Raw genomic sequence first — 25,048 nt, 5'->3', positions numbered from 1 at the left:
GGAATGAGTTAAGCTATCCCAGAAAATTACTGCAATGCTGGGTGTGCAAGACAGGCAAAGTGAAGAGTCTGCTAACAAAGTGGAGGAGGGAGAATGCTTTCAAGTGCTTTATAATTGCTAAGATTTTTTTAAATCCTGTTTACATTTAACTTTGCACATTAAGTTCATAACCGTGGTGTGTAACCAGGTGCAGCAGCAATATAGAAAATCTTATTAAGAGGAGCAAATGAAGAAGATGGAAGGATCTGGGATGGAGAGGAGGGGCATTGAGATGGAATTAGCACCTGCTGATTCCCATCCTTTCTAACAATATATTGCTTGTCAGGAAACTTGAAGGGGACCAACTTCTGCCAGTTAACAATGCACCTGAGAGAAATAATTGGAATGGGAAAGGCAATGGCTCCCAGCAATCTCCAGAATCTGCTGGCTCCTTGGCTTTCCACCCAGTGAGCACTGCCTTGCTGCAGCTTGGCATCATTCAAGGTCCTTTTCTCCTGCTGTTCCACTCCCCTTGTTTTGCTAATTGCAGTGGGTTTTTTTACAAACCTTAAATACAAAAGGGTCTTGAGCAGTTCTAGCTGGATTGAAATAGTGTGTCAGCCCTGCCAGGAATGCTCAAAATAAAAGATTTAGGTTTTAACTAGGTTGCTATTAGAATGGAAACAAGGATCAACTGATTACTGGTCTCCCTTCAGGGAGCCTCTCACACTGGTGCTCAATATTATCAACCCCTTCATATTATTGAATGTAGAAATGAAAGTTAAGTGTAATCATCCTTAAACAGAGACACAAGTCCTGGACCCAGTGAGAAGTGACTTGTTAAGATAACTCAGAAAGAAAACTAAGTGCAAAATCAGAAATTTAATCTTCACCTTGGAATTATTAAATTCTTATTGCTGCCAGAGGAATAGAAGAGCCTGTACAGAGAAAAACAATGGAGATGTGAGCATACTTCAGGGTTTCTATTTCTGTGACTTTTCTGCTCCCGTGGGCTGAGCTGCATCCTGCACCCTCCCTTAAGAGTGAGTCATGAGAGCCCTCCCTGCATCCCAGCACCTTTGGAAAGGGAGGCAAGGTGCCAAATCAAGGCTGAATCTGGGCTCAAATCTCCTGTCCAGTGAAACCCCAGCCTGAGGCAGCTGGAGGCAGCAGCTGCTGGGCAGGTGAGTTGTCTCAGTCAGCTGAAGGATCCCACAGTCCCAGTGCAGGCTCTGCTGAGCATCCCTGGGGCAGCCTGGATGCATCCATCATCCCGCTCCCAGCAAAGCCCTGCAGCCCCTCGGACTGGGAAAAGACACTGGGAAAGCAGCTGGTCCCCATTCCCCTGCAAACCCAGCCCTGCAAGCCCAGACCTGAGACAGCCCAGGCTCCCCATGAGCTCCTGCAAAATCAAAATTCAGCTCAGCACAAGCCCAGCCAGCCTGAGCCTGCTCAGCAGTGGGATCTTTTCCTTACCATAAGAAAACATCTTCTGCAAGAAGCAGGGGAATGAGGGCTTTTTTTTCCTGAGATATGTCACCTTCCTCTGCCACCTTTAGCTCAGTGGAGCTGCCAGGGGGACTCTGACCTTTGTGGGAAATGTAAAATTCATTGAGGCTTTCATATTGTTTAATATTGCTCATTGATTAGTTTCCATCTCCCTGAAGGCAGGAGATTTGTCTTAGAGCCAGAGCTCAGCAGTACCCAGTGCTGTGGGTGGTACTGAGCTTTCAGGAGAGAGAGAAAGCTGACAAAATAAAACACAGAGAATGACTTTCAGAAATAAGGACAAGAAAATTAATAACTTTCAGAGTGGATGTCTTTTTTTCCTGACCTGGACTAAAATCTCACCAGCGTTTGCATAAAGCTTTAACTCCCAGAGACAGTCAAACATTGACAGCTTATTTCAGCTCCAAACCATGGAACTCATTTGTTGCAGCTACAGAACATTATGTGGGCCTGGTTTTAAATTTTTTATGCCAGAAATTGGCTGTATTTGCTTTGCCCACCCCAGAGCAGGCTGGTGGGTGCACCAGCCCTGTGTCCTTGATGATGATTTGGGATGTCGGTGGAACAAATCTCCCACCTCAGCCCCTCTTGGCAACAGGAATTTTGTGACAGTGGTCACAGGGGTTCTTGGATGAGGGAAGAGACGAGAATATTGACTCCATGTTCAGAAGGCTTGATTTATTATTTTATGATATATATATATGTTACATTAAAACTATACTAAAAAGAAATAGAAGGAAAGGGTTCCTCAGAAGGCTAGCTAAGCTGAGAATAGAAAAAGAATGAATAACAAAGACCTATGGCTCGGACAGAGAGTCAAGCTATCTGGTCTGTGGTTGGCCATTAATTGTAAACATTCAAGATGGCCCAATCAAAAATCCACCTGTTGCATTCCACAGCGGCAGACAACCATTGATTACATTTTGTTTCTGAGGCCTCTCAGCTTCTCAGAAGGGAAAAAAATCCTAAAGAAAAGATTTTCACAAAAAGATGTCTGTGACAGACTTTCAAATGCAAGCCTGGAGCAGGCAGGAGGAGGAAGAGCTGTTATTCAGGTGACAGAACAGGTGCCAGGGAAAAGTCAGGAGAAACAGGGCGCAGAGCTCAGGGCGGGGCAGTTTGCACTGACTGAGGCCAGTGCAGCCCCACGAGGATTTCCTGCTCCTGCAGACCCAGAGCACCCAAGCTCACATAAATCCAGACAGGCTGAATGAGGCAGAGCTGCTGAGTAAGGGAGGCACCCATTGAAAAGCCTGTTTAATTGCCTTGAAACTTGTTTTGAGGAACCATAGGCACTAATCTCCCTTCCAATAAAACAGCCAAGAATAGCCATGTCTGCCACTTGATTAATCTCATCTCATCCTGGCTTCTTTCTCCCAAAGCTTCTCCCACAAAGCCCTGACTCGCCTCATCCCACTGAGTCATCCAGAGCACACATCCCTCTGCTCCCAGGCTGCTGCTTCAGGCTCATTATCTTTGTAAAGCCTGGGCTGGTTCCTTTCCTCCCTCTGTGTCCAGCCAAGGAAATGCTGGGATCTGATTTGGAATGCAGGTTTCACAGGAATCCCAGCGAGATCCTGCAGCAGGGACTGGTGCCCTGCACACCCCATGCCCTGCTGGCCCTGCCACAGCTTTGGCATCAGCAGAGGGGCAGCCAGTGGCAGGAACACGCTGCTGTGTTCTGCCCAGTCATTCCCTCCCTGGTCCCAGGTTTTTGGGATCTCTGGCATTTTCAAATGCTCCTTCCACTCTCCCCTGTTTGCTTTAAGGGGTTTGTGCTATCCCGTATCAGCACAGGTGAGTCCACTGTAATAATAGCAGTAGATAATGAAGAAATAATGAGCATTAAGAGCTGCCTTCAAATTAATCACAGCTTTATTTATCCATTTCTAGGTACAACAGGGTACCTCCAGGCTCCCTTATCTTTTAGGGCGCACCTGGAACTGTGAAAGCTTTAAACTTGCAAATCCAAAGCTCTAACAGGGTAAATAGTTTTGCTTCAAACGCTCCAGTATGGCAATTAAAAAAAAAATAAAGAAGAAGAAGAAGAAAAATCATGTTCTATATTTGGATTTGCTGGGTGTGCAGGAGAGGAAGGTTTGGGGAGCTTATAGGTTTGTACAGGAGCTGAAAAGCTTCTGCCTGCTTAGCAGCCTTCACCTCACTGTGTGCAGAAAGGAGAGAGCTGCTCCTGTTCCTGCCAGTGTGAGCCCCAGCTGGATGGTTCTCCTGGACAATGGGCATGGATTTACCCCAGTTCTATGCCTCTAAAAATTGCCTTTTAAGCATCTCTTTTCCCATCTCAGAATAAAACTCGCCCTCCTCCTACTGCAGCTATTTGTGGGAGCTTTATAAATTGTCCAGGAAGGAGAATAATTTTCCCCCATCACTCCTGGGCCCTTCAAAATTCTAAAAAAAATAGATTTAATCACCTTCCTAGAAAAACAATACTGATGTCAGTGTGTCTGAGTTACAGTGGGATGTTGTAACCCCTCTAAGCTGGGACCTGGAACCAAGAATGGGGTTTTCAGAGCATTTGGGATATGTCACACCTGACTCCTCAAGGTTTAACTTTTGACCAGGTTCTTGCAGGCTCTCCAAGCTTGTAAAAAGGATTTGTGCTACACAGCCCATCCTTTAGCTATTTGCAGCAAATCTGGGCACTGCACAAGAGAAAAGAAAAAGCCACAGCAGCAATTCACTGACCCGTGAATAAAATTTAATGAGGAGATGCCTCCATTCAGTCCTGACCACTTTTTCCATTTCCACCACACTCCCCAAAGCTCCTGGTGGCTGAGTGTGAGCAGTGAGTAAATCTGTGCAGAGGACAGAACTCAGGTGAACCTGCATTTAATGAGAGGGGTTAAACCCTCTGTTTTTCAATATCTTCTGGAATTCCAGAGCAGGTAAATGTACCAGTGAAGTCAGATCCATTTCCCAACTTTTTTTAAATTTTTTTGGGAAGAGAAGACAAGGCATCCATGTGCTTTCTGCAGGCTCAAAAAGCCAGGGAGAGCTTCCAATCTGGTCACATTTCTCCTCTTTCCAGCCTTGACTTTCACAGCACTCCCCAGTTTGAGCTCATTTTTCAGTGTTTGGGGCTGGCTGGCAGGTTTTCAGTTTCCATCAGAGGAGCAAAGGAGGATGATAGCCCCCAAGTGCCCAGGAGTGCTCAGAAGAGCCAGGGGAAGCCTGGAGGAGGCAGTGAGACAGCAGCAGAGACAATGAGCAGGGACAGCTGAGCCACAGCCCAGCCCTACCTGCTGCTTTTCAGCAATCACCCAACTGGGCTGCTTTGTTCCCCCCTCTCTGCTTTCCTGCTATGAAGATTTATGGGCAGGAAGGTGCCCAGCTGTGTCTGAGCACAATAAACCTCTTGTGGCTGCTCAAATCTGACGAGAAGCTCTCCCCGCTTGTTAGCTGTAAGGAAGATGGAAGGAGGTGGGAGGAATCCAGAGGGTGAGGTTTTCTAGTGCCTCACTCTTCACTGCCGAAGCCAGAGCTATTTATGGTGCAATTATCACCACAGACAGACTCCTTTATCATCCAGCCAATATTCTGGGTGGAAATCCTATTGCAGCCCAGCCACTCCATACATCATCAGGGCTCAGGAGATGGCCAGGTGAAAAGGTTTGCGTGCAGGAAACATTTCTGCCAGACACTGCTGGGCCCTGGCATCGCTGCTCACCCTCTATTTATGGCCAGGCTGTGTCCTGCTGCCCTCCCAGCAGAGCCCAGAGCAGGGGGAGCAGGTGGGAACAGTGTAGGGTTGTTCTGCACAGCGATGCCAGTGGGAATTCCCATGGGAATCTGCTCCTGTTGGGGCAGGATGGAGGGGTTTTAGCAGGAACACAAACAGCAGAGGGTCTTTCTGGACTGAGCAAGGCTCAGGGCAGCAGTGGAGTGTGGGAACCCAGCACATCCCTCTGGCAGTGCAGGATGGCCAGGACCCCTGCCAGGGGGCTCAGAGACCCTGGCACAGAGCCCAAAACACCTGTGGGTTTGATTATGACCTGTGGAGCAAAAATTACCAACCTTATACAAAGATCAGCAAGCCACAACAGTTTGGGTAGAATAATAGTGAAGTTATCACGGGGTGGAAAAGTAGATTTTGGGGTTTTTGGTATGGGGATCAGGAGGCAAAATGGAGGGAACTGAGTGTGTCCAGCCTTTCTCCTTCTTCTTCTTGGCCTCCATCTTCTGCTGTGATGGGTTCTCTTTTTTTTCTTTTTCCTGTTCCAGTATTCCTTTTACTCTAGAGAGGAAACTGCACCATTGTCCTTCATCTGAGCTGGAATCCCCCATGAAGTTTGGCTGCACTTCTCCATGGGGCTGGAGGGTCTTGGAGCAAGCTCACAGTCAGCCTGCTCCTGTGGCTGTTTGGGACAAGACCAGATAGCATTGAGTCAGACCAGTGAAGCAGGGTTTCCTCTTTAACACTCATCCTGGAAAAAAAAAACTGGTGTAAATTCTCTGCTGGCTGAGCATCCCCTTCCCCTCCCCATTAGGCAGATGCATTTTTTTTTTTTTACCCATTTAATTTCTCATTTTCACAGACCTTGCCAGGCCCTGGGTATATCTGGAAGCCTCTTCCCCTGTGTCACACGTGGGTGGTACTGGGCAGCTGCTGGTGGGAACGAGCAGGAACACACGCAAGGCTGCTGAGTCACAGAGCCTGATTTTCCTGGAGAATTGGACTCAACTCCCACCCACGTCACTGTTCCACTGCCAGGGCAGAGCTGGGATGTGCCCTGGTCTCTGCTCCACCATCTCCCCTTTATCTTTCATAGCACAGAGCTGGTGATCTGTCTATTGCAGAATGAGCCTCAATTCTTGCAAGGAGTGAAATTCTTGAGGCACAGGAGCTAAAATAACCATCACTCACACTGCCTGTTTACCCTTTAATTGTCACTGACTTCTGCCTTTTCACGTTCATGCTGCTTGAAAAGGGAAGAATAGATCTGGGCAATGTAATTTAATACACCAAACATACCAGCTTAATTGCAATCCCCATAAGCCAGACACACAAAACTCTAAACAAATTCGATTAATTTATTTCAATTTGCACAAGTCTTCCTCTCAGACTGTAATTAATGGAGGGAAACAATTAAGGTAAACACAACCCAGCTGAGGGAGCTGTCCTTGCTAAAAGTCACATTTTGTTTTAATAATGCCGTATTTATATAAATTCCACACTTTTAACAAGTTTCCCATTTCCTTGATATTTAATCAGTCCTGTAAATATTTTGCCTGGGCTCAAAGGGGTTTGTGAAATCAGGAATCAGCAGGGAGAGCCCAAATCACCAGTGGGCACTTGGCATGGATGTGGATGTGGATGTGGATGTGGGCAGAGACTCAGGGGTTAATCCCTCCTGCATGTTCTCCCAGAGGCTGAAAGTGGCCCTGAATCAGGTTGGGAGGGCTGGGAGGCAGCTCCTTGTTGCTGTCCCAAATCCAGAGCTTCTCAGTTGCAGGTTGTGAGGGAGCTAAGTGGGTTTGGAAAAGCCTTTGGAAAAAGGCTGTCACTGTGAATCAGTTTATTAATGGAGAGAATTACCGACCGTCATGCTAAGGCAGCTCCACCTGATGCATCATCCCAGATCAGGAATGGCTCTGCACAGCTCCCACGTGCAGCACAGCCAGGGGATGCCAGTGCAGCACCTCCAAAATGCACAGGAGACAAAGGCATTTGTGCAGCTGCCATTGATCTCTGCCCTGGGTCACCTTCAGCAGCATCACCAGCTCTGCTGTGAACAGCACAGGGGTGAATTTCTCCCCCTCATGCAGCCTGGCCAGAGGAGGGACAGCACCATTGTGAGAGCCCAAACATTGTCATGGGGTGATTTTGGGAGCTGTGCAGGGCCAGGAGTTTGACTCGATGCTCTCGTGGGTCCCCTCTAACGAAGGATGTTCAATGTTTCTCCAGGTGAACAGGCAGGTCCCACTCCAACTTCTTCAACAGTGACTTCGAGTCAGTTTTTTTTCATCACTTGTCATTTTCCAGCTTTGAATACATCCCGTGGGTGAGTTTCTTGAAAGAGACGGCACATCTGTCTTCATTGCTTTCCTTTGCTTTTTTTTTTCCTTCTGAAAAAGCAGGAACAATACAACCCATCTTTCATTGCACCAACTGGTATTGCTAAAGGGTGGGAAAAAAATTCGGTGCTGTTTTGTTCCTTTTTCTTCCCACCTTCATTAACTTTAACATGTACTGTGCTCCTGTTTCATTGCTAGAGAAGAGAATCTTAGCTTGAACAATCTTGTGTTGATTTTCCGTTCTCTCAAGTACCGGCTGGTCTAATTAGTTTGGAAATGCACCATTTGTTAAAGAAGATGAGGCACAGTCTGACACCTGCTGTATTAATTATTTACCTCTTTATCTAATTGCCTGCCTACACTGTTAGGTGAGGGAAGTTGTCACCCATGTCTTCATTTGAAGGTGTGGAACAGGAAGGGAGGCAATGGTGCTGTTGGGAAGGTCGCATTTTGGGATGATGGAAGTGGGGACCTCAACTAAACCCTGGCACCCAGTGCCACATCCAGTCTCTTTTAAACACATCCAGGGATGGTGACTCCACCACCAGACCATTCCAGAACTTTATCACTCTTTCCATAAAAAACTTTTTCCTAATATCCAACCTGTTCTGTCAGTGCCTGGAGAAAGAGCCCAGCCCCAGCTGGGCACAGGCACCTTTCAGGAGCAGAGTGATGGGGGCAGCCCTGTGCAGAGTGATGGGGGCAGCCCTGAGCATCCTTTTCTCCAGGCTGAGCATCCCCAGCTCCCTCAGGGCTTCCTCACAGGGTTTGCGCTCCCAGCCCCTCTCCAGCCTTGCTGTCCCCTCTGGATGGGCTAAAGGGTCTCAAGGTCCTTCCCCAGCTGAGGGGCCAGAGCTGGGCACAGCACTCAGGGTGTGGCCTCACCAGTGCCAAGTACAGGGGCAGAATGACCTCCCTGCTCCTGCTGACCACACCATTCGTGACGCAGGCCAGGAGCCCTTGTCCTTCCTGGCCACCAGGGCACACTGCTGGCTCATGGTCACTGCTGGCTCATGTCACCAGTGCCTCCAGGTCCCTTTCCACCAAGGCACTGATGATGGGGAGCAGGACACCCCAAATGCCCCAGTGCCAAGAGAACAAACTGGCTGGGGAGGGGAGAGGAGCCTGCAGCACAGACCTTGTGTGCCTGGGGAGCTGGAGGTGGGCTCACAGTGACCTGCACAGAGCCCCAGCTCTCCTGGGCTGATGGAGAGCCCAGGGCAGCCCGGCTGGGGGAGAAAAGCCAGGGCTCTGGCAAGAGCCAGAGCTGCACATCCCCTGTGCTGTGCCTTCCTCCCCGCCCGCACTCAGCCTCCTCCTGACATCTAGTGGGAGCAGGGAGCACGGCACAGGGAGCCCTGCCAGCTCCAGCTCCCGGGCACACACAGCACAGGCCGGGCTGCCAGAGCCACCCAAGGGGCTGGCACCAGCCACAGCCACAGCTGGGCTTCAGAGGGCACAGCTGCCTCTCTGGAGCGTTGCTGGGGGGGATTCAAGGTGTAACTCCTCATGGAGGCAGTTATTAATGACATAGCAGGTTCACTCTCTGAGGGGTGGGTTCTGTTTAGGGTTATCTGCCAGCTCAGCCCACTTGAGCCTCTCTCTCTGCTGCAGCTGTTCCACGTTCCCAGAAAAGGAGCACAGCACAGCTGGGCAGTTCCTTCTTGTCCTTGCCCTGGATGGCACCTTGGGAAGCAGAGGGAAGAGGTGGGAGCAAGAGACAGGAGAGAGCTGTCCCAGCAGGACATCACCTTCCATCCAGGACCACCTTCTCATTTTAGACCCCATGCCCATCTCCCTGATCACCTCTCATCCCTAGTGCCAGCTGCTGTAACCTGCTCCCAGCCCACAGCCCTCTGCCCAGGGCTGCAAAGGCAGGACAGGGACAGATGCTGGCCACAGCATTTGGGGACATTGCCTGCAGGCTCATCCCACACTGGCCAGCATCTCTGCTGGGCTCCCATCCCATCCTATCCCATCCCATCCCATCCCATCCCATCCCACCCCATCCCATCCCATCCCATCCCTCCCACAGCCCTCAGCTGCAATGACAGGCAGGAGCTCATTCCTCCTGCCTTGTTTCACACACATTCTGTGAGCAAAACCACTTTTTTCCCGCCCCTTGCTGCCATCTGCCCTTGCTAGACCATGGTCACTGGACATCAAGGTGTGACCTGTCCATGTGTCCCCAAATCTCCCTGGGGATCCCCAAACACTTTTATTAATGAGCAGCTAAAAGTTAAACACCAGCAACAACAACAACAACAACAAAGGTCTTTATTTCACCGACCTGAAAGAAAACGTAACTCCAAGAGCAAAGACAGTAATAAAACCCACAAAGGTGCTCCAAGCAAACTGGAGCAATTTGCAGGGATCCCTTCCCAGAGCAGCCAGGCAGAGGTGGCTCTGGGCCCTCCCCAGGGTGACAGGGGATCTCCTGCATCCACCCCTTGCTGGAGGGACCCACAGGGACCCCCAGCCCTGGGGAACAGCAGCTCAGGGGGCAGGTGAGTGCCTTGGGCTGGGGATGTCACAGGGTGAGCCCACATTGCCCCTGGGGGAAAGAAAGGCACTTCCTGAATTCAGTGTCACCCTGCCACCTGCCCTGGGAGTGCAAAGCACCCCTTCACCCCCTGCCCCAGCCCTGCCAAGCTGACATCCCATGGGAATGGCTCCTTGGGAGTCCTGGTGCTCCTGGGCCAGCACTGTGGCTCAAAGGTGGAGGAGCAGCCCCAGCTCTGGGCTGTCCTCAGGTGCCCTGTGCTCACAGGGGATCCTGGGGAGCCAGCCCTGCTCCTGACTGTCACTCCAGGGAGGCACTTGGATGGACAGGGGGACAGGGGAAGGTGGTGGCCCTGAGCAGGGAGCTCTCTGGAGCCAGTGTCCCAGCCAGGCTCAGCCCACAAACACCTGCAGTGAGGAGCAGTGCCCTCATTTTCTCTCCCACACACATCCAACAGCTCTCCGAGGGGGTGTGGTGCCTTTGAGAAGTGCAGGGATAAAATTCCAGGAGCAATCCAACAACGAGGTGGATGTCACTCCTGCAATTGAACCCAAAGCCACAGAAATTATGGATCAAAGACAAAAATCCCAAATTTTCAGGATTTCCATGGAGGCCTGGTCTGTACAGAGTGTGTTTGCCCTCTGTCTAGAGACAAGCAGCAGCCAAGCACTCGCTCCCTGACATGTGGCTCCTGGCCTGGGTCACTGATCCTGCCCCATCCCTCCAACCCAGAGACTGGAATCCCTTTGACTTCACTGTGCTCCTTTGGGGGATCCTGAACTATTCTGAGTCCCAAATGCAAGGGTCCAGCCTCAGCTGAGATCCTGATTTTCTCCTGAGGAAGCAGAAAGTTCACAACAAACACAGAACAGGGGGAAATTGCATTAGTCAAGGAACAGAAAGTCTCACAACAAAACTTCCAGACTTAACTCCCTTGTGCTATCAGCTCCTCCCAGGTCCAACCCTGTAACCTGAACCCAGCCAGGGTTGGGAAGAGCAGTTTTTGGGTAGGGGACAAGCACCAAAGCTGAGAGAATTCCCCTTCCCACGGCATTTCACAGCACTGGAGTGGCAGGGAGGGGAGTGGCTGGCAGTGTCCAGGGAAGGCTCTGGCCAGCAAACAGCACAGCACCGAGCAGAGCAGTGGGAAGGGGGGGTCTGGACCTGAGAGCATTCAAATACAACCATCTCCTCACCATGTGGCCGTGGAGGTGGCTGGGAGCAAGACCATGAGTTTGAGATTGTTTAATTTAACCTTTCTTCTTGTTCAAACACAAAGCTGCAAGCAGCGGCAGAGCCGTCAGCATCCTCAAAGGGAAGCCTTTGGAACTTCTCTGCTTCCCCAGTGCCACCTCTCCCCAGCCTCTAAACTTCCTGTGTGAATCAGGACCATCTACCAAACGATCCTAAGTTGTCCTTCAAAGTGGAAGAACCCAAACTGCGGCAATCCCAGCACTCAGTCCTCCCCGTAAGGAGAATCCTCCTCAGTGCAGAAGCCACTCAGCAATGGATTTTGGCTTTGGAGACCAACCCAGCTCTGCAGCCCAGCATCCCCTCGGGTGGCACCAAGCAGCTCCAGGGGTGGCACGGACGGCACAGTGTCGCTGCCAGCTGGGCACAGCACCCAGCCCATCGCTGAGGTCCCTTTTTGGGGGATGGAAGGAGGGGCTCAAACCACACTCAAACCACACAGAGAGAGAAAGCCGAGGGTGGAGGTGGGCCCGGGGAGGGCGGGGCGCTCAGAGGCGGCGGGGGCTGCGCTCGGGCAGCAGGTGCCGGGGCGGGGGCTGCTGCAGCAGCGCCGTCAGGATGCGCTGCAGCTGCGACAGCCGCGCCCGCAGCGACGTGCAGGAGAACAGGCTCAGCTGGTAGGACGGGTCCAGGGGCAGGATGGAGATCAGCCACCAGCACCACGTCGGGCCGTCTGCTGAAGCCTGCGGGGGAGAGAGGGAGAGACCCCCCAAGTCAGAGCTGCGAGGTGGGTGCAGCATCGCTGCATCGCTGATGGCAAAGAGTTGTTCTTGTCAGGACAGCCATGCCAGCTTTGGCCAAGGTACTCATCTGGACAGCCCTTCTGTTGTCCAAGCTCAAAACTGCTGGACAAACTAATTCAATTTCCAGACAAGCATTCCCCAGGGAGCCTCCTGGCTCATCTGCATCTCATCTGTAACTAGGAGAAAGCCTATACTAAAGAGACAATGAAATATCTTGTGCATTTCCTTGTTTAAGCCGGTGCTTTTTGCAAACACAGGCCAAATCCTGCATGGCCAGTGTTTTTGGGACATTGGCCATCACTTGAAGAGGTGAGGTGCAAGCCAGCCAGGCACAGCTGTTGGGCACTGCTTTTGTAAAGTGGCTTCTTTTTCTAACCTGAGCCAAACCAAGAGGGAAAAGCTCGATTCAGCTGAAGGAGGGTGAGTTGTTTTGTAATTCCTGAGCACATCATTGATGTGACTCTTGGCCAGGACAGCCTTAGCCTGGGACAAGCCAGCAAGAATATATTTGTAACGATCCAGAGAGGAAACACTTTCTTAAAGGAGTGAAAATTAAATTTTGGGATTTTTTTTTCTCCTACAGAATCTGAATTTCTCAGAGAAGTATAACAAGCAAATTGGATCCTGTCCTCTTAGCTCTTTACCTCTGGCCAGCTATGTCTGTCTCAAAGGACCACAGTGAGAAAGGAGACTGCAGACTCAACAAACTGCAGAGTTTGCTTCTTTGCCAATTTGTTTGGTTTCTTTTTCCCAGTAAGTTTTCAAACACTCACAGTTCAGTTTCTCAGGTCTCATTTAAGAAAAGATTCTGGGAAAGATTTTAGAACTCGGTGCTCAGTTTCCAAGAACAGTTTAAAACCATAAAGAAACATCAAGCAGTTTACAAAACAAGCCCTACCAACTGTCTGGATAAGAGATGCTGTAACTGGGGTGAAAAACTGGATTTTTGTTCATCCTGTGGGGAAGCCGAGCAGGGAAGCAGGGTAGTTATTGCAGGACCAGCCCTGCTTCAAAGGCTTTCTTGGTACTCTGGTGCATCCCTTCCCTCTGGGCATTACCTGGATGTCCTCCTCCTTCTCTGGCAGTGGTCCATGCTGCATCAGGATGTGCCTGGAGGTGAGGTCCCCGTGCTCACAGAACCGCTGCGCCAGCCGATAGGTGCTCTCGTGCAGGCACTGCAGCTCCTGCAGCTCCTCCCCGGACACCTGCACGGAGCCAAGAGGGACACAGGTGTCCGTGGGCAGGATCTGTCCTGCTGCAGCCCAGGGTTCTGCCCAGCCCTGCCCTCACCTTCCTGTCCTCCAGGAACTCGATGTCGGCGGTGTGGTAGCCGTCCCTGTGGCCGCGGCTCAGCACGCGGAACCGCTGCCGGCCGATGGTGTCCACCAAGGACCTCCCGTCTGCCAGCAGCTCCACCTGACGGATCTCCAGCATGCAGCCATAGTCAGCAAAGCTGCAGGGACACAGGAACAGAAAACAGGGCTCAGCTGGGGTAATAGGAGGCAAGGGAGCTGCTTCTCCTAAAGGTATCGTCTCCAAAAGGACCAGGAACAAGATGGCAGGGCAGGGGCAAATTCAGAGATTCAATCAAGTCTCCTCCCAGTGCTCACTAAGAGGAGCTGGAGGTCACAGCCAGAGAATCATGGAGCTCAGAGACATCCTGAGTCAGAAGCTGTTCCAAGAATTGTATTGAATTGTATTTGACAGTTACAACTGGCTCTGTCCAGCTTCAGTGCTGGCCTCATTCCTTGATCCCATTTCACTCTGCACTGTGGGGAACACACCCCCTCCCTGCTGATTTTATCTGCGAGATGGCACTGACAGGAAACCTTTCAGAACTATTCAGTATTTTAGACATTTAGGGCTGGAGCAGAGAGAGGCAAAGCAGCTGGGGCAGGGGGCAGCCTGCCCAGGAGCTCACCTTTTCCCATTCTCATAGATGCACATGCCAAACCTCCTGGTGCCGCTCTCCTGGCACCGCCGGATCATCAGGCGGTACCGAGGCTCGAAGACGTGCAGAGGGCAGGAGATGCCAGGGAAGGACATCGTGCACACAAAGATGGGGATGTTCTTGGTCAGGCTGAGGGACAGAAGGAGAAATCACAGAAGTGAGACCTTCCCAAGCAAAGCCCATCCCTGCATCAGCTGCTCTCCCAAACCAGGTGTATCCTTAAGCACAAGAAGCGATGCTCCAGCACAGAGCAACACTAAAGTTCCACTTGGCTCACCAAGAGACCAAGGACAGATTCTGCCCAAAAAACAGCTCCTTGCAAAGATGGTCCCTCACTCCCAGGTGCCTCATGGAGCATGTCCACACCCACACAGCACTGCTGCAATGTGGTCCTGGAGGTAGGACAGACATCACTTGAGCAGAACCAAGCCACAACAATGGTATGGGGTGTGGACATCTATTGCAACGCTGTGAAGGCCCCGACGAGGGGAGAGAATGATGCATCTGACCCCATGGATATCAGAAGGCTAATTAATTACTTTATTATGCTATATTATTCTATACATCTAAAACTAACCCTGACAAGCACTCAACCCTGCACACAACTGCACACACTGCACTGAATCCTGTGACTGTCACCCAACAATCCTGACACACACACACACTTGGCCCTGATAGGCCAAGGAAAAAAAACACCATCACTTTGGGTAAACAATCTCCATGTTACTTTCTACTTTTGCACAAACACGGGCACAGCAAATGAGGTAAGAATATTCTTGGGAAGAATTGTGCCTTGCTTTTTTCTGCGAAGAGAAATGTGGGGCTACAGACATCCCTCTCAGAGCCCCTTCCACACCCACCCACACACACAGGAGCAGTCCCTGCTTACTTGGAGAGCTCTGCCATCTCTGCCCGGTGCAGCTCCCTGCGCTCAGCCAGCTGTGTGGGGAAGGTGGCCAGCATGATGTCCTGCAGCAGCACTGTGGGGCTGTACCTCCCAGCCTTCAGATACTGAAAGGAATTAGACCCAAAAACAGGTTGGAAAAGAGCAAGGAGGAAGCCCTGAGGCCCTGCTGGACTCTGAATCACGCTCACTTTTATTGGAACTGAAGGTAATTTTAGACCAGAGAAAGTCAAGGATAAAACCTTTGGGGGATGTTGAGCCATGGAGCAGGATGGGATGTCAGCTCCACCGAGACCTCCAGACACAGCTGAGAGCCAGGGCCCCTCCAGCACAGCGTCCTGTCTCTGACAGTGATGCAGTCCTTGTATGACAACCTAATTTCCCTGATGGTCTCATCCGAATCCCTTTTCATTAAAGATTAAATCAAATCTCCAGGCTAGCAGGTTTTCCATCCATTTCCATTTTTTAAAGTCATTAGCATTTTCTCCCCTCTCTCCCTCTCTCCCCTCTCCTGTTTACAATCTCACTAAATCACTGTGGCATCTTGTGGAAATGAATCTCTGGGTCTTAATTATCAGCTGTCTGGTCATTCCCACGTGAGTGGAGCTGACACCGCCGTGCCAGGGAGCTGCTCATGGAAGAGCACTGCACCTTCCCAGCCCAGCCCTGGGCAGGCAGCCAGCAGCTGGAGCTGGCTCCCAGCTCTCCCCTGGGCTCCATCCCGTGGCAGCCATGCCCTCACCTCTCTCAGGCTCTGTTTGCAGAGGGGGCAGTTGGGCCTGTGGTCCAGGCAGCGTTCCAGGCACTCCTTGCAGAAGGTGTGACCACAGGGCGTCGTCACCGGCTCGAAGAACATCCTGAAAAGGGAGATCAGAGTCATTGGAGTGCAGGGAGAAACAAAGGGAAAGGGGCACAGATAAGTCTGGCAGAGAGAGACCTTAATTAGCACTTTAAATAGAAAGTCTGGGCTCAGACTGCTGGGCTTGCACAATGTAAGTGCAAAATCCATTCAGTAAGATGAGAGCTGTTCCAGGCCTGAGCTCTGCTCCCCCTCTCTGCAGGGTCTCCATGGAGTCCCAGCAGACTCCATGAGTACACACATGACACCCCTCGGTCCTGCCAGGTCTGTGCTTCCCCAGACACCCACAGTGGTGTGTAATCCAAAGGGCAGTGACAGCAAAGTTCCTCCTGCTCCCCTGCTCCAGGAGCAGAGCCAGCACCAAGTGCTCAAGATGCTCACAGGTAGCTCCACGGTCAGAAATTAAATTAAGGTCTCAGGAAAGCCCTGACTACTCCTAAACACTGTTTTCTTCTTTCAGAAGAGACCCAAATTCACATAATTCAGGCCAGATGCAGCCTCAGTCTCTCTCCCCCATGCACAGACCTGGAAAAAGCTGCCAGAAGCACCTTGACCAACTTGCACGTCTGGAACTGGAACCCCCACCCAGCTCTGTGCCAGCAGCCCTTGCACAACTGCTCTGTCCTGGGATATACCAGGAATAACAGCCTGGTTTCAGCATGTGGCAGTGCAACACCAGCCCTGAGCCAGCAGACAAACACAGGCTCTGTCCAATTCCCTTTTCCACCTGCACCAGGCAAAAAGCTCCAAAATGCTCCCCTCTAGGTCTGAAATATCCCCACCATGGAGGGAATTTCCATGGGCACCTTCCTGTCCCAGCCTTCAGGTACAAAGGGCAACCACTGCTTTTGGTCTTTGACCCCACTGAACATCCCCAGCTCCACAACTCTGTCCCAGGGGATACAGTCCCAGTGATGCTGCACCCTGAGACAGAGATCTGAGCTCCAGCAACCTGGCAGGGTGTCCCATGGCCCTGCCTTCCCCTCTTATCTGCACCAAAACCTACATCTCAGAACTGAGCTTGCTATTGAGATGTGAAGAAAGATGCACACCAGTAAAGGAAACCCAGCAGGTGACAATTCTTGATCCTGCAGGAGAACTCACCGTATGCAGAGGGAGCACTCCAAGTCAGAAATGCTCAGTGACTCCCCAAGGCATGGCTGGGTACAGTTTACTGTTTCCTCCTTGTTATCTGGTGGTAAAAGAGAAGACAATGTAGGAAATTACCCTTTGCTTTCTGACTTCATTCTAAGGCGTAACTGCCCCACAAAGTGCTTTGCAAGTGTCAAAGAAGAACAAGACCACCAGGAAATTCAACATAAACCCCTCTATTAACCCATCTGTGTCCACCCATAGCTTGTGTGTCAGTGGGTCTCATGGTGCTTGGTAGAGGAAGGTGATATCTCCTCTTTTTGCAGACAGGGAAGCTGAGGTAGCAAAGTGGCCCAAAAAGCTCCAGGATGGAAGTCTCTGGAGACCTGCCATGAGCCATCACTGCTATTTGTCCACCTGGTTGGACACTGATGGCAAGTTAATGCTGATGGAGGTGCTGCTTGCCCTGCTCATGGCATGTCCTGTCCCCTACAGGGGAATTCAATCAAAACCAAAACCCATCCAAACACATGGGAACCACAGAAAGCCTCTCCCTGACTCCACACAGGGAACAAGTGATGGCTGGCTTTAACAAGAACTTGTCACCAGGCTGGAGCAAAGGTTGGTGTAAGTTCACCTGCTCACACAGAAGATCAGGTGGATCCTCCCCACATGCATGAGGAGCAGTGAACGTCCCAGCCAGAGCTGCCCCATCGTGTGCCCCTGGCATATTTGTTGAGCTGGACACAGTGCAAACAGCACATTTTCAGTGCCAAAATAGATTCCACACAAGTATTTTGCACGACACAACAGAGTGGTACCTGTGATGACACTCACCCAGCAGGCCCTGGCCCTGACTCTCTGCCGCCGCCGCCGGTTCTGGCTGGGGAAGGGTGGCTCTGTCCTGGCTCTGCTCACACCCAGCACCCCCTCGGCCCTCTGCCAGCTCTCCCTCCTGATCCTAGGCACAGCAAGATGCAATTGAGCCCAAACCCTCTTCTCCCTCTGTCCCACCAAGCACTGGCAGGTGTTCTGGTGTATCACTGCACATTAACAGCTTCCATCTGCAGGACAGCAGGACAGAGGCCTTCAGACACTGCTGCCCACCACATGGTTAAAACACGGTTCCCTCTGTCCAGTGTACCAACTGCTATTTGGGTGTGTTCTGAATTCCCTCCTCTCTCCAAGCCTGCTAAATTTGTTTATAAAGGCAAAGAGGAAAATAAAAGCTTCCTTAGCAGCTGTTACTGGTCTGAACTATTCTCGAGTGTGTCTTTTTTTTTTCCAAAAAAACTGAAACTCACTTTTTGTTTTCCTTTTTTTCCCCCTGTATGTAGTGAGATGAATAAAGAGATAAAGTCCCCTCTGTTTGCTGAGTCCCCACAGCATCAGCCCTGATGACACCTGCTCTCCCACCCTCCACCAGCTGCAGATGCCAGCACCCAACCAGGTAAGCATGGCTACATGTCCTGCACAAGCTCCCCTTATCACACCTCCTTTCCCATCACTGGGATGTCCCAGAGGAACATGAAGTCTCCTTGCAGACTCAGATTACAGGCTCTTACCTGAGTTTCTGTGCAAGATGGGAGCACTGGGCTCCCTTCATTGACCTGGGAACCAGCTAAGCTCAGGTGAGCATCACCCAGGTGTGCAGCCGTGCATGGCTGAGGAGCATCGGCTTCCATGATGATCTGCAAGGACAAAGCAAGAGTTGGGGGATGCTAGAAGGAAAAAGCAAGGAGGTGGGAGGGCTGCCAGGCTCCCTCTCTTTCCCCAAAGGACCCTTCTGGTGTCTGTGCTGGCTGAGCCCTCTGTGGAGCCCTTCAGAGGACAAGGACATGTCCCTGTGTGAAGTGAGAGCAGAGGGACATGGCAGAGCCCACACACCTTCTCCATCTCTCTCTGAGCCAGCTGGCAGTGGGGACTGAGTGCCAGGCAGTGTTCCCACGCCTGCAGGGCTTCAGCTCTCTGCCCCATCTCCAGGAGCACCTTCCCTTTCCTGAAGAAGGCCTGCAGAGCAGAAAGAACATGTGGTGACTATGAGACAGTGACCAGCAGAGCATGTCCCCCTTCAGCTCCCATGCCAGCCCCAGGGGAATGTCCCTTTGTCCTTCCTGCTCCCACCCCATCCCAAAGCACCTGGACATGGCACTGCTCCCTAAAAAACCCAGGACTCCCCAAAGTGCAGCAGCCAAGCCTAGGGAGAGTTGGAGTGAAGGATGGACACAGTGCCAGACCTCTCCTGTGACAGCAACACAGCACCTGCCACCTTGGTTGGCACCCCAGTGGCTCTGCAAAGTGCATCTCTGAGCAGGATGAACCCAATGGAGAACTGAGGAGGGGGAAAAGCTGCTCCTGTGCAGTCCATGTGGCTTCACTCACCTCGTGGTGCCCAGGCTCAGCCCTGCACACAGCATCCAGGTCCTCCAGAGCCTGTGGGAGCTGCCCCAGGGCCAGCAGGGCCTCTGCCCGGCACAGCCGCAGGGAGCTGCACTCCAGGGCTGCAAGAGAACGTGGGACATGAGCCCTGGACCAGCCTGGGGACAGCCACCACCACAGGGGCACAGTCCCTGTGCCACTGCCTCACATCAGTGCTCCTCATCAGGAGACACTGGCTTTGTGAGCCTCTGAAAGGAAATCATTCCCCCTAAATACCCAGTTTAAAATTGTTTAAGGCTCTTCCCTTTGTTTTTTTTCCCCCCATCTTCCCTAAAACACCCTCAGCCAAGAGGCCCCACCACTGCCTCAGGGCTCAGCCATGCTGGGATCTGGGCTTTCATCCATCTTTTGGGGATGGAGCAAAAGAAAAGCTCCACCACACACGTACAGGGCTGTGGCCACAGCAGGCTCTGTGATGTGACTCACCCAGCAGAGCCACAATAACACGTTACCAAACAGGGCTGCAGGGCTGGATACCTGAACTCCCAGACCCACCTGGCTGCCACTGCTCTCCTGGGACACACGAGAAGCCAAAGGGGTGCAAGGATCTGCTTGCACCCCATGACCTGGGGTTTCCAAGTATGAGAAAAGGCTGAGATTTCCCAAAAAAGAGGAAAATAATTGAAAATCCAGTTCCTTGTCAGTAAGATGTCACTGATGGGACATCAGGATGCTGGGGGAGCACAGGTCCCACAGACACTGCTAGCCATGACACCAAGCATTACATGCTCCTGCCTTCTCCTAAAAAAAACTGGCAGTGAGATCCTCTTCTTTCCTGCCTCAGAAAACCACACAAAGATCTTCCTTCCTATCAGCACAGCCAGAGGCAGAATTGGGCTGGGAGATGTTGGAAAGGGCACCCATGTTACTCCTCTTTAGTACTTTAGCCCAAACGTTCTAATTCAATGCAAGATTGTTCCCATAATCAATTTCACTTAGCTCACCATTAGATTGCTTTTTGATCAAAAGCAAATCTTTTACCAGCACACTGGCAAGTTGAAAAAAGCTTTTCTAGTTCCAAATAAGACAAACATATAGTATCTAAGCCTGCATCATTTTTGCACATTTTTTGTGAAAAAAAATTGTGCAAAAAAGATTTGTAAAAAGGATTTAGTCCCAAAGAACATGTTACATAGAGTAACCAGGTGTGGTAATGTTTGTGGGTTCTGAAATGCAGAGATGCCCAGACCCACCCCGTTATATCACAGCTCATGGAGGTGACCTACATGCAGAGCAGTGCTGGTGCTCCAGCTCAGGTAACAGGTCTGTGCATCCAGCCCTGCATCCCCCAGCTCTGAGCATCCAGCCCTGCATCCCCCAGCTCTGAGCATCAGCCCAAAGCTGCTGAGGGTTGGGGCTGGGCACTTGTGGCTTCCTGGTGCATCTGGGGAGGCCTCCGGTGTCATGGATGTCCATGTCCTGCAATGTCACTGGAGGCTCCCAGTTCCCTGTGGGATGATGGCAGGTCCAGCACAGGTAACTTGTGGTGGCCCTGCACTGAGGCCAGCCTTGTATTACAAATTAGGCACCATTTAAGGCACTGCTGCTGCATTGGCAAATGCGGTGTGGGTAACACCACCTTGCTGAAGGGCCAGGAGCTCTCTCAGGGGCAATCTGGGTCCTTGGACCTGGCTGGCAGCTGATCAGCAATCACCAGGACTCACCAGTGTTGGCGATGTCTCTCCTGCACTTCCAAAGCCAGCAGCGTTTCCTCCTGGCCCGGTTCAACCCCGGTGCTGATGCAGCTCTGCCAGCAAACTGCAGGCCAGGACTGGCAGCTCCATGAGAGCTGGGTGCAGGAGGCATCTGCTCATTTCCCTGCCTGTCACCCTGCCCAGGCACCCACCACTCCTTATCACAGAGCAGCAAACTCTGCCATGGCTATTGCCTCCTTGTCCCCATGCCCAGCACAGAGAGACTTTGCTCCCTGCCTGGTGTCACCCTAAGGCAGAGAGCAGCAGAGCCAGGCACAGCCCCTCCTGCAGCAAAGGCTGCACTGGCCATGCTGAGCTATGCAGCAAAGAATGGCTCCTGGGAGTTTGTTTTCCTTTATAATATTAGCCAAGATCTTGGGGATTGAGTGAGGAAACATGGGAACATGCTGCTCAGTACCCCATCCCACAGGCACCCATCCAGACACGAAATATCCCACCCCCTAACAAGGTAGGGTTGAACAAATAGGTACAAAGTCTAGAGGGTTATTTTCCATATGGGCAAACCCATTCAAACATTTGCACAGCCCCAGCAATAAAGCAACTGATTTGGCAAAAAAAAAAAAAAAAAAAAAAAAACAAACCAAAACACTCCAGATGTGTAAAAGAGGGCAATGAATTCTGCATTTCTCTGCTGCTGCAGCTATTTTTGATCTATGATATCATTACACACCAGGGCCATCAGCCAGCTGGCAGCCTCAGAGCCTCACCAGCCTCCACGCTCCAGGCATGTCAGAGGGCCTCCTGTGCTACACATTACACTGCATTTTTCTGATGTTCACTCACAAAGAATGAAGATAAAAAGTTGACAGTTTATTTCCACCCAAGCAAAGCGAGCAGCCCTACAGGCTGGGCTGAGCAGGGCACTGCAAACTGACCCATCACACCACACCGAGCCACAAATAAAACATCCCCATGGGTCAAACATTTATCAGTGGTTCTGTTCCAAAGTGAAAGGCAGCTCGTAAAAAAAAAAAAGTGTGCAGCTGAAAATTGGCTGCAGGAGCTGGAAAACACATCCTGAAAGCACCACCCACGTGGCTGAGCCTGGCAGCCCCAGCAAGCAAAGGTTCACTGGAGCTGAGCCTGTGACTGCAATTTCCTTGTTGCCCTCAGCCAGACTTTCCTGTCTTTCGGGGAACAGAACGTGCAGGGAAGTGCGAGGACAGAGTTTGCAATGTTTCCTCTTTATGCTAGCAAAGGGTTTTTAGAGAAAAGTGTAATTGCACACCCCAACCAGGGAAAAGCCTGGTAAAGGAGTACCGGAGCAGTGTGCATGTGCCTTTACTGTGAGGAGGGTGTGCAGGGAGAGACGGATGCCTCTGGAGGTTGCATAAAAGGACCTGTTTTCTGCTGCCCGCACTAGGATCGACCGGTCCGCTCAGCCCTTCGCTTCCAGGCTTAACCTGGACCTCTGGCACTTGTCTCGCAGCAGGCGATGAATAAGAGCGGGAGGAGAGCTCAGCGCTGTCATAGAAACGCCGCGGAGAAAGGAAATTCTGCCTCCGTCGCCCCAACCCCCTGCTCCAGACGCATTGTATAACCCCTTTTATTTACTTTCCAAGAAATCCACTTACAGCGCACATTAAAGCAGATCAAACCCCACCTCCCCCCCCTACCCCCGGGCCCGGGAAATGTCTGGCCAGGACCGGGTGGAGAAGGGGTCGGGCCAGGCGCTGACCTGCACGATGGGGCTGGCACAGGAGCTCTGCCAAGGCTGTGTTCTCGCCAGGCTCTGGGGGAAAGGACGTGTCCATCCCCGGCTGGACGAGTCCCAGCCGCTTTACATAATGGTCACCCCCTGGGCAGAGCTCTCTCTGTGACCCTGAAATTCTGCACGATGTGAGTGAGTGTCGGTGCTTGTCCCTCTCCAGGAGCACGTGGCCGATGGGATACCGGCCCGAGCAGCGCGGTTTGTCGGGCACCCCACCGCCCCCAGCACCTCGGGACATCCACGGATATGGAAGAAATGCCCAGCATCCCCCCTTCCCATCCCTATCCCCACCAGCCCTGCCTTACAACACTTCCCACGTCTTCCCGCTCCGGACCGTGCAGGCTTGGAGCGCACCGAGCCGCAGGGACACGGTGACCTACATTGTCACCCACACTGGTACTCTCCTGCTGCCACAGCCCGGCCCGTGCATCCCCGCCTGTCGGGCTGCTGGGCTGGCCCCTGGCACCCCTCAGCCCACCATCCGCACCCCCAGCCCCCGGGCCCGGCGCTCCTTACCCAGCTCGACCCCTCTCTGCGCCATCCTCAGCGCGTCCCGCGCGTCCCCGCGGGCCAGGCGGTGGCGGACGCGCTCCGCCAGCCCGGCCAGGCGCCGCTCCCGGGGCACGCATCGCTCCAGGATCCCGCACAGCACCACGCTGCACCTCGCCGCCCCGATGCCCGGCAGCTCCAGCCGCTCCTGGCACAGCGGGCAGCGGGACGGCCCGGCCCCGCCGAGGCACGGCTTGCAGAAGGAGTGACCGCAGGACGCGGTCACCGGCTCCCAGAGGAGCAGGCGGCAGCAGGGGCAGCGCAGCAGGTCCAGCCCCAGGGGCTGCCCGGAGGGGCTCTCCCCGCGCGGAGGGGAGCTCGGGCCGCTCATGGCGGCGCTGAGGGGAGCTGTCCTCCCTAAAGCCGGCGGTGCCCGCACGGCCCGGCCGCCGCCGCGCCCCCGCGCATCGCCCCGCTCCGCCCCGCGCCGCTCCCGCCCCGGCCGAGGCTGCGGCTGCCGGCCCGGCCCTGCCCGGCCCGCCGGAGCGACCCGCGGCAGGCGCCGGTGGCGGGGCTGCCCGGGCCACCATTGGCCGCCGCCGGCCGCCCCGCCCCGCCCCGGCCGCGTTTCGTAACGGAGCCCGCGGAACCGGGGCCGAGCGGGAGCGGGAGCCGGGCCCGGCGGGGTTGGTGAGCCGGTGGGTGCCGACCCACTCCGCTCCGCTGCCCGTTCACGGCAGGCGGGGATGCTGGGGGGCTCCGGAGCAGCCGGGTGCGGTACGAGTCGGACAGCGGCTCTGGAGCCGAGAGTCGGGCGAGGAGAGCTCTGCCCCGGACGGGCACGGGGCGCACTGAAGCAGCTCCAAGGTGCAGAGTGCTGGGGTGTTTGGGATGCCCCAGTGTGGGGCCAGGGCACTTTGGAGCCACTCACGGTGCAGGCTGCCTGGGGTATCCGGGGGTATCCTGTGGAGCAGTGCTGGGGCACAAGTCCTGGGGACACACGGTGCTCTGTGATGGAGACAGGAGAGTGGGATGCTCCAGAGTGCTGGCACAGGATACCTGGGCTCCCTCAGCTGTCTGAGGCTCTCTGGAGTGGGAGTGGGGTGCTGGCTGTTGTGGTGCTCCAGAGCAGGGCAGGCTGGTGAGGCTGGCTTGCACCCGATGCCTCTTTGCATTACCCTCCATGGAAACTCATCACGTTTGGGGGCAAAGGGGCACTCCTCCAAGGTACACGGGAAACCTCCTCTCCCTCAGATGCTCTACTTACCCAGAACCGAATGATTTCAGACCCTGTATGTGGACAATCCCCTTCCCACTCACAGACCCCCAGCATGGACCCGGTGTCACAAGGGAGATGCATCCCCTGAGCACACAGTCATACAGCAAAAAGCCAGCAGCTCTTGCACAGCAGGTGCCGAGAAAAACAGCTGAAATCTGTCACTTCTAGAGCTTAGTAGATCAGGATGATGCACATTCTCCAAGGGCTCATTTGTGTGTCCCCAAAAACAACCCAACCCCACGCACACACTGGCAGAGCTGCTCAGATCTCCAGTGGGACATCAGTGCTGGTGAAACCCGTGCCCCACTGAGGGAGTGGCTGGAGGAGGTTTGGGCTGTGGAGCAGGTTTTGTTTCCAAATCTATTGTAATTACTTTAAACGGCTCATAAGTGGTTTTTAAAGCTCAACAACTAAGCATTTTATGTGGGCTTGATAGGCTTCATTGCTTTCTCCGTTATCTTTTTAAGTGATCCCTCCAGACAGGAGAAATCTCAGGTGGCATTTGGTAACACTGCCCTGAAAAGCTGAGCATGGCATTAGGGACAGTCTGTCTGGGACTCTGCCCAGCAGGGGACATTTTCCATGTCC

General features: G+C 52.8%; 1 protein-coding gene across 1 annotated transcript; it reads right to left on the bottom strand.

Annotated features, from left to right (window-relative positions):
• Positions 1-11,587: 11,587 nt before the first annotated feature.
• LOC128944705 (LON peptidase N-terminal domain and RING finger protein 1-like) lies at positions 11,588-23,630 on the bottom strand. Its single transcript, XM_054288087.1, has 12 exons — positions 23,209-23,630; positions 19,210-19,328; positions 18,715-18,837; positions 18,393-18,518; positions 17,665-17,788; positions 16,840-16,927; positions 15,619-15,733; positions 14,862-14,983; positions 13,943-14,101; positions 13,312-13,474; positions 13,080-13,226; positions 11,588-11,961 (listed from the first exon to the last, which is right to left on the bottom strand). The coding sequence occupies exons 1-12, from the start codon at positions 23,570-23,572 to the stop codon at positions 11,767-11,769; spliced, it is 1,845 nt and encodes a 614-aa protein (XP_054144062.1). The 5' UTR covers positions 23,573-23,630; the 3' UTR covers positions 11,588-11,766.
• Between the last annotated feature and the right edge of the window lie 1,418 nt (positions 23,631-25,048).

Source organism: Melozone crissalis, unplaced genomic scaffold, assembly GCF_028551555.1.
Source record: "Melozone crissalis strain CALT ecotype California unplaced genomic scaffold, PUWL_Pcris_2 ptg000061l_1, whole genome shotgun sequence".
NCBI lineage: Eukaryota > Metazoa > Chordata > Aves > Passeriformes > Passerellidae > Melozone > Melozone crissalis.
The sequence above is the reverse complement of the archived record's forward strand: the minus strand, read 5'-3'. Positions and strand labels throughout refer to the sequence as shown.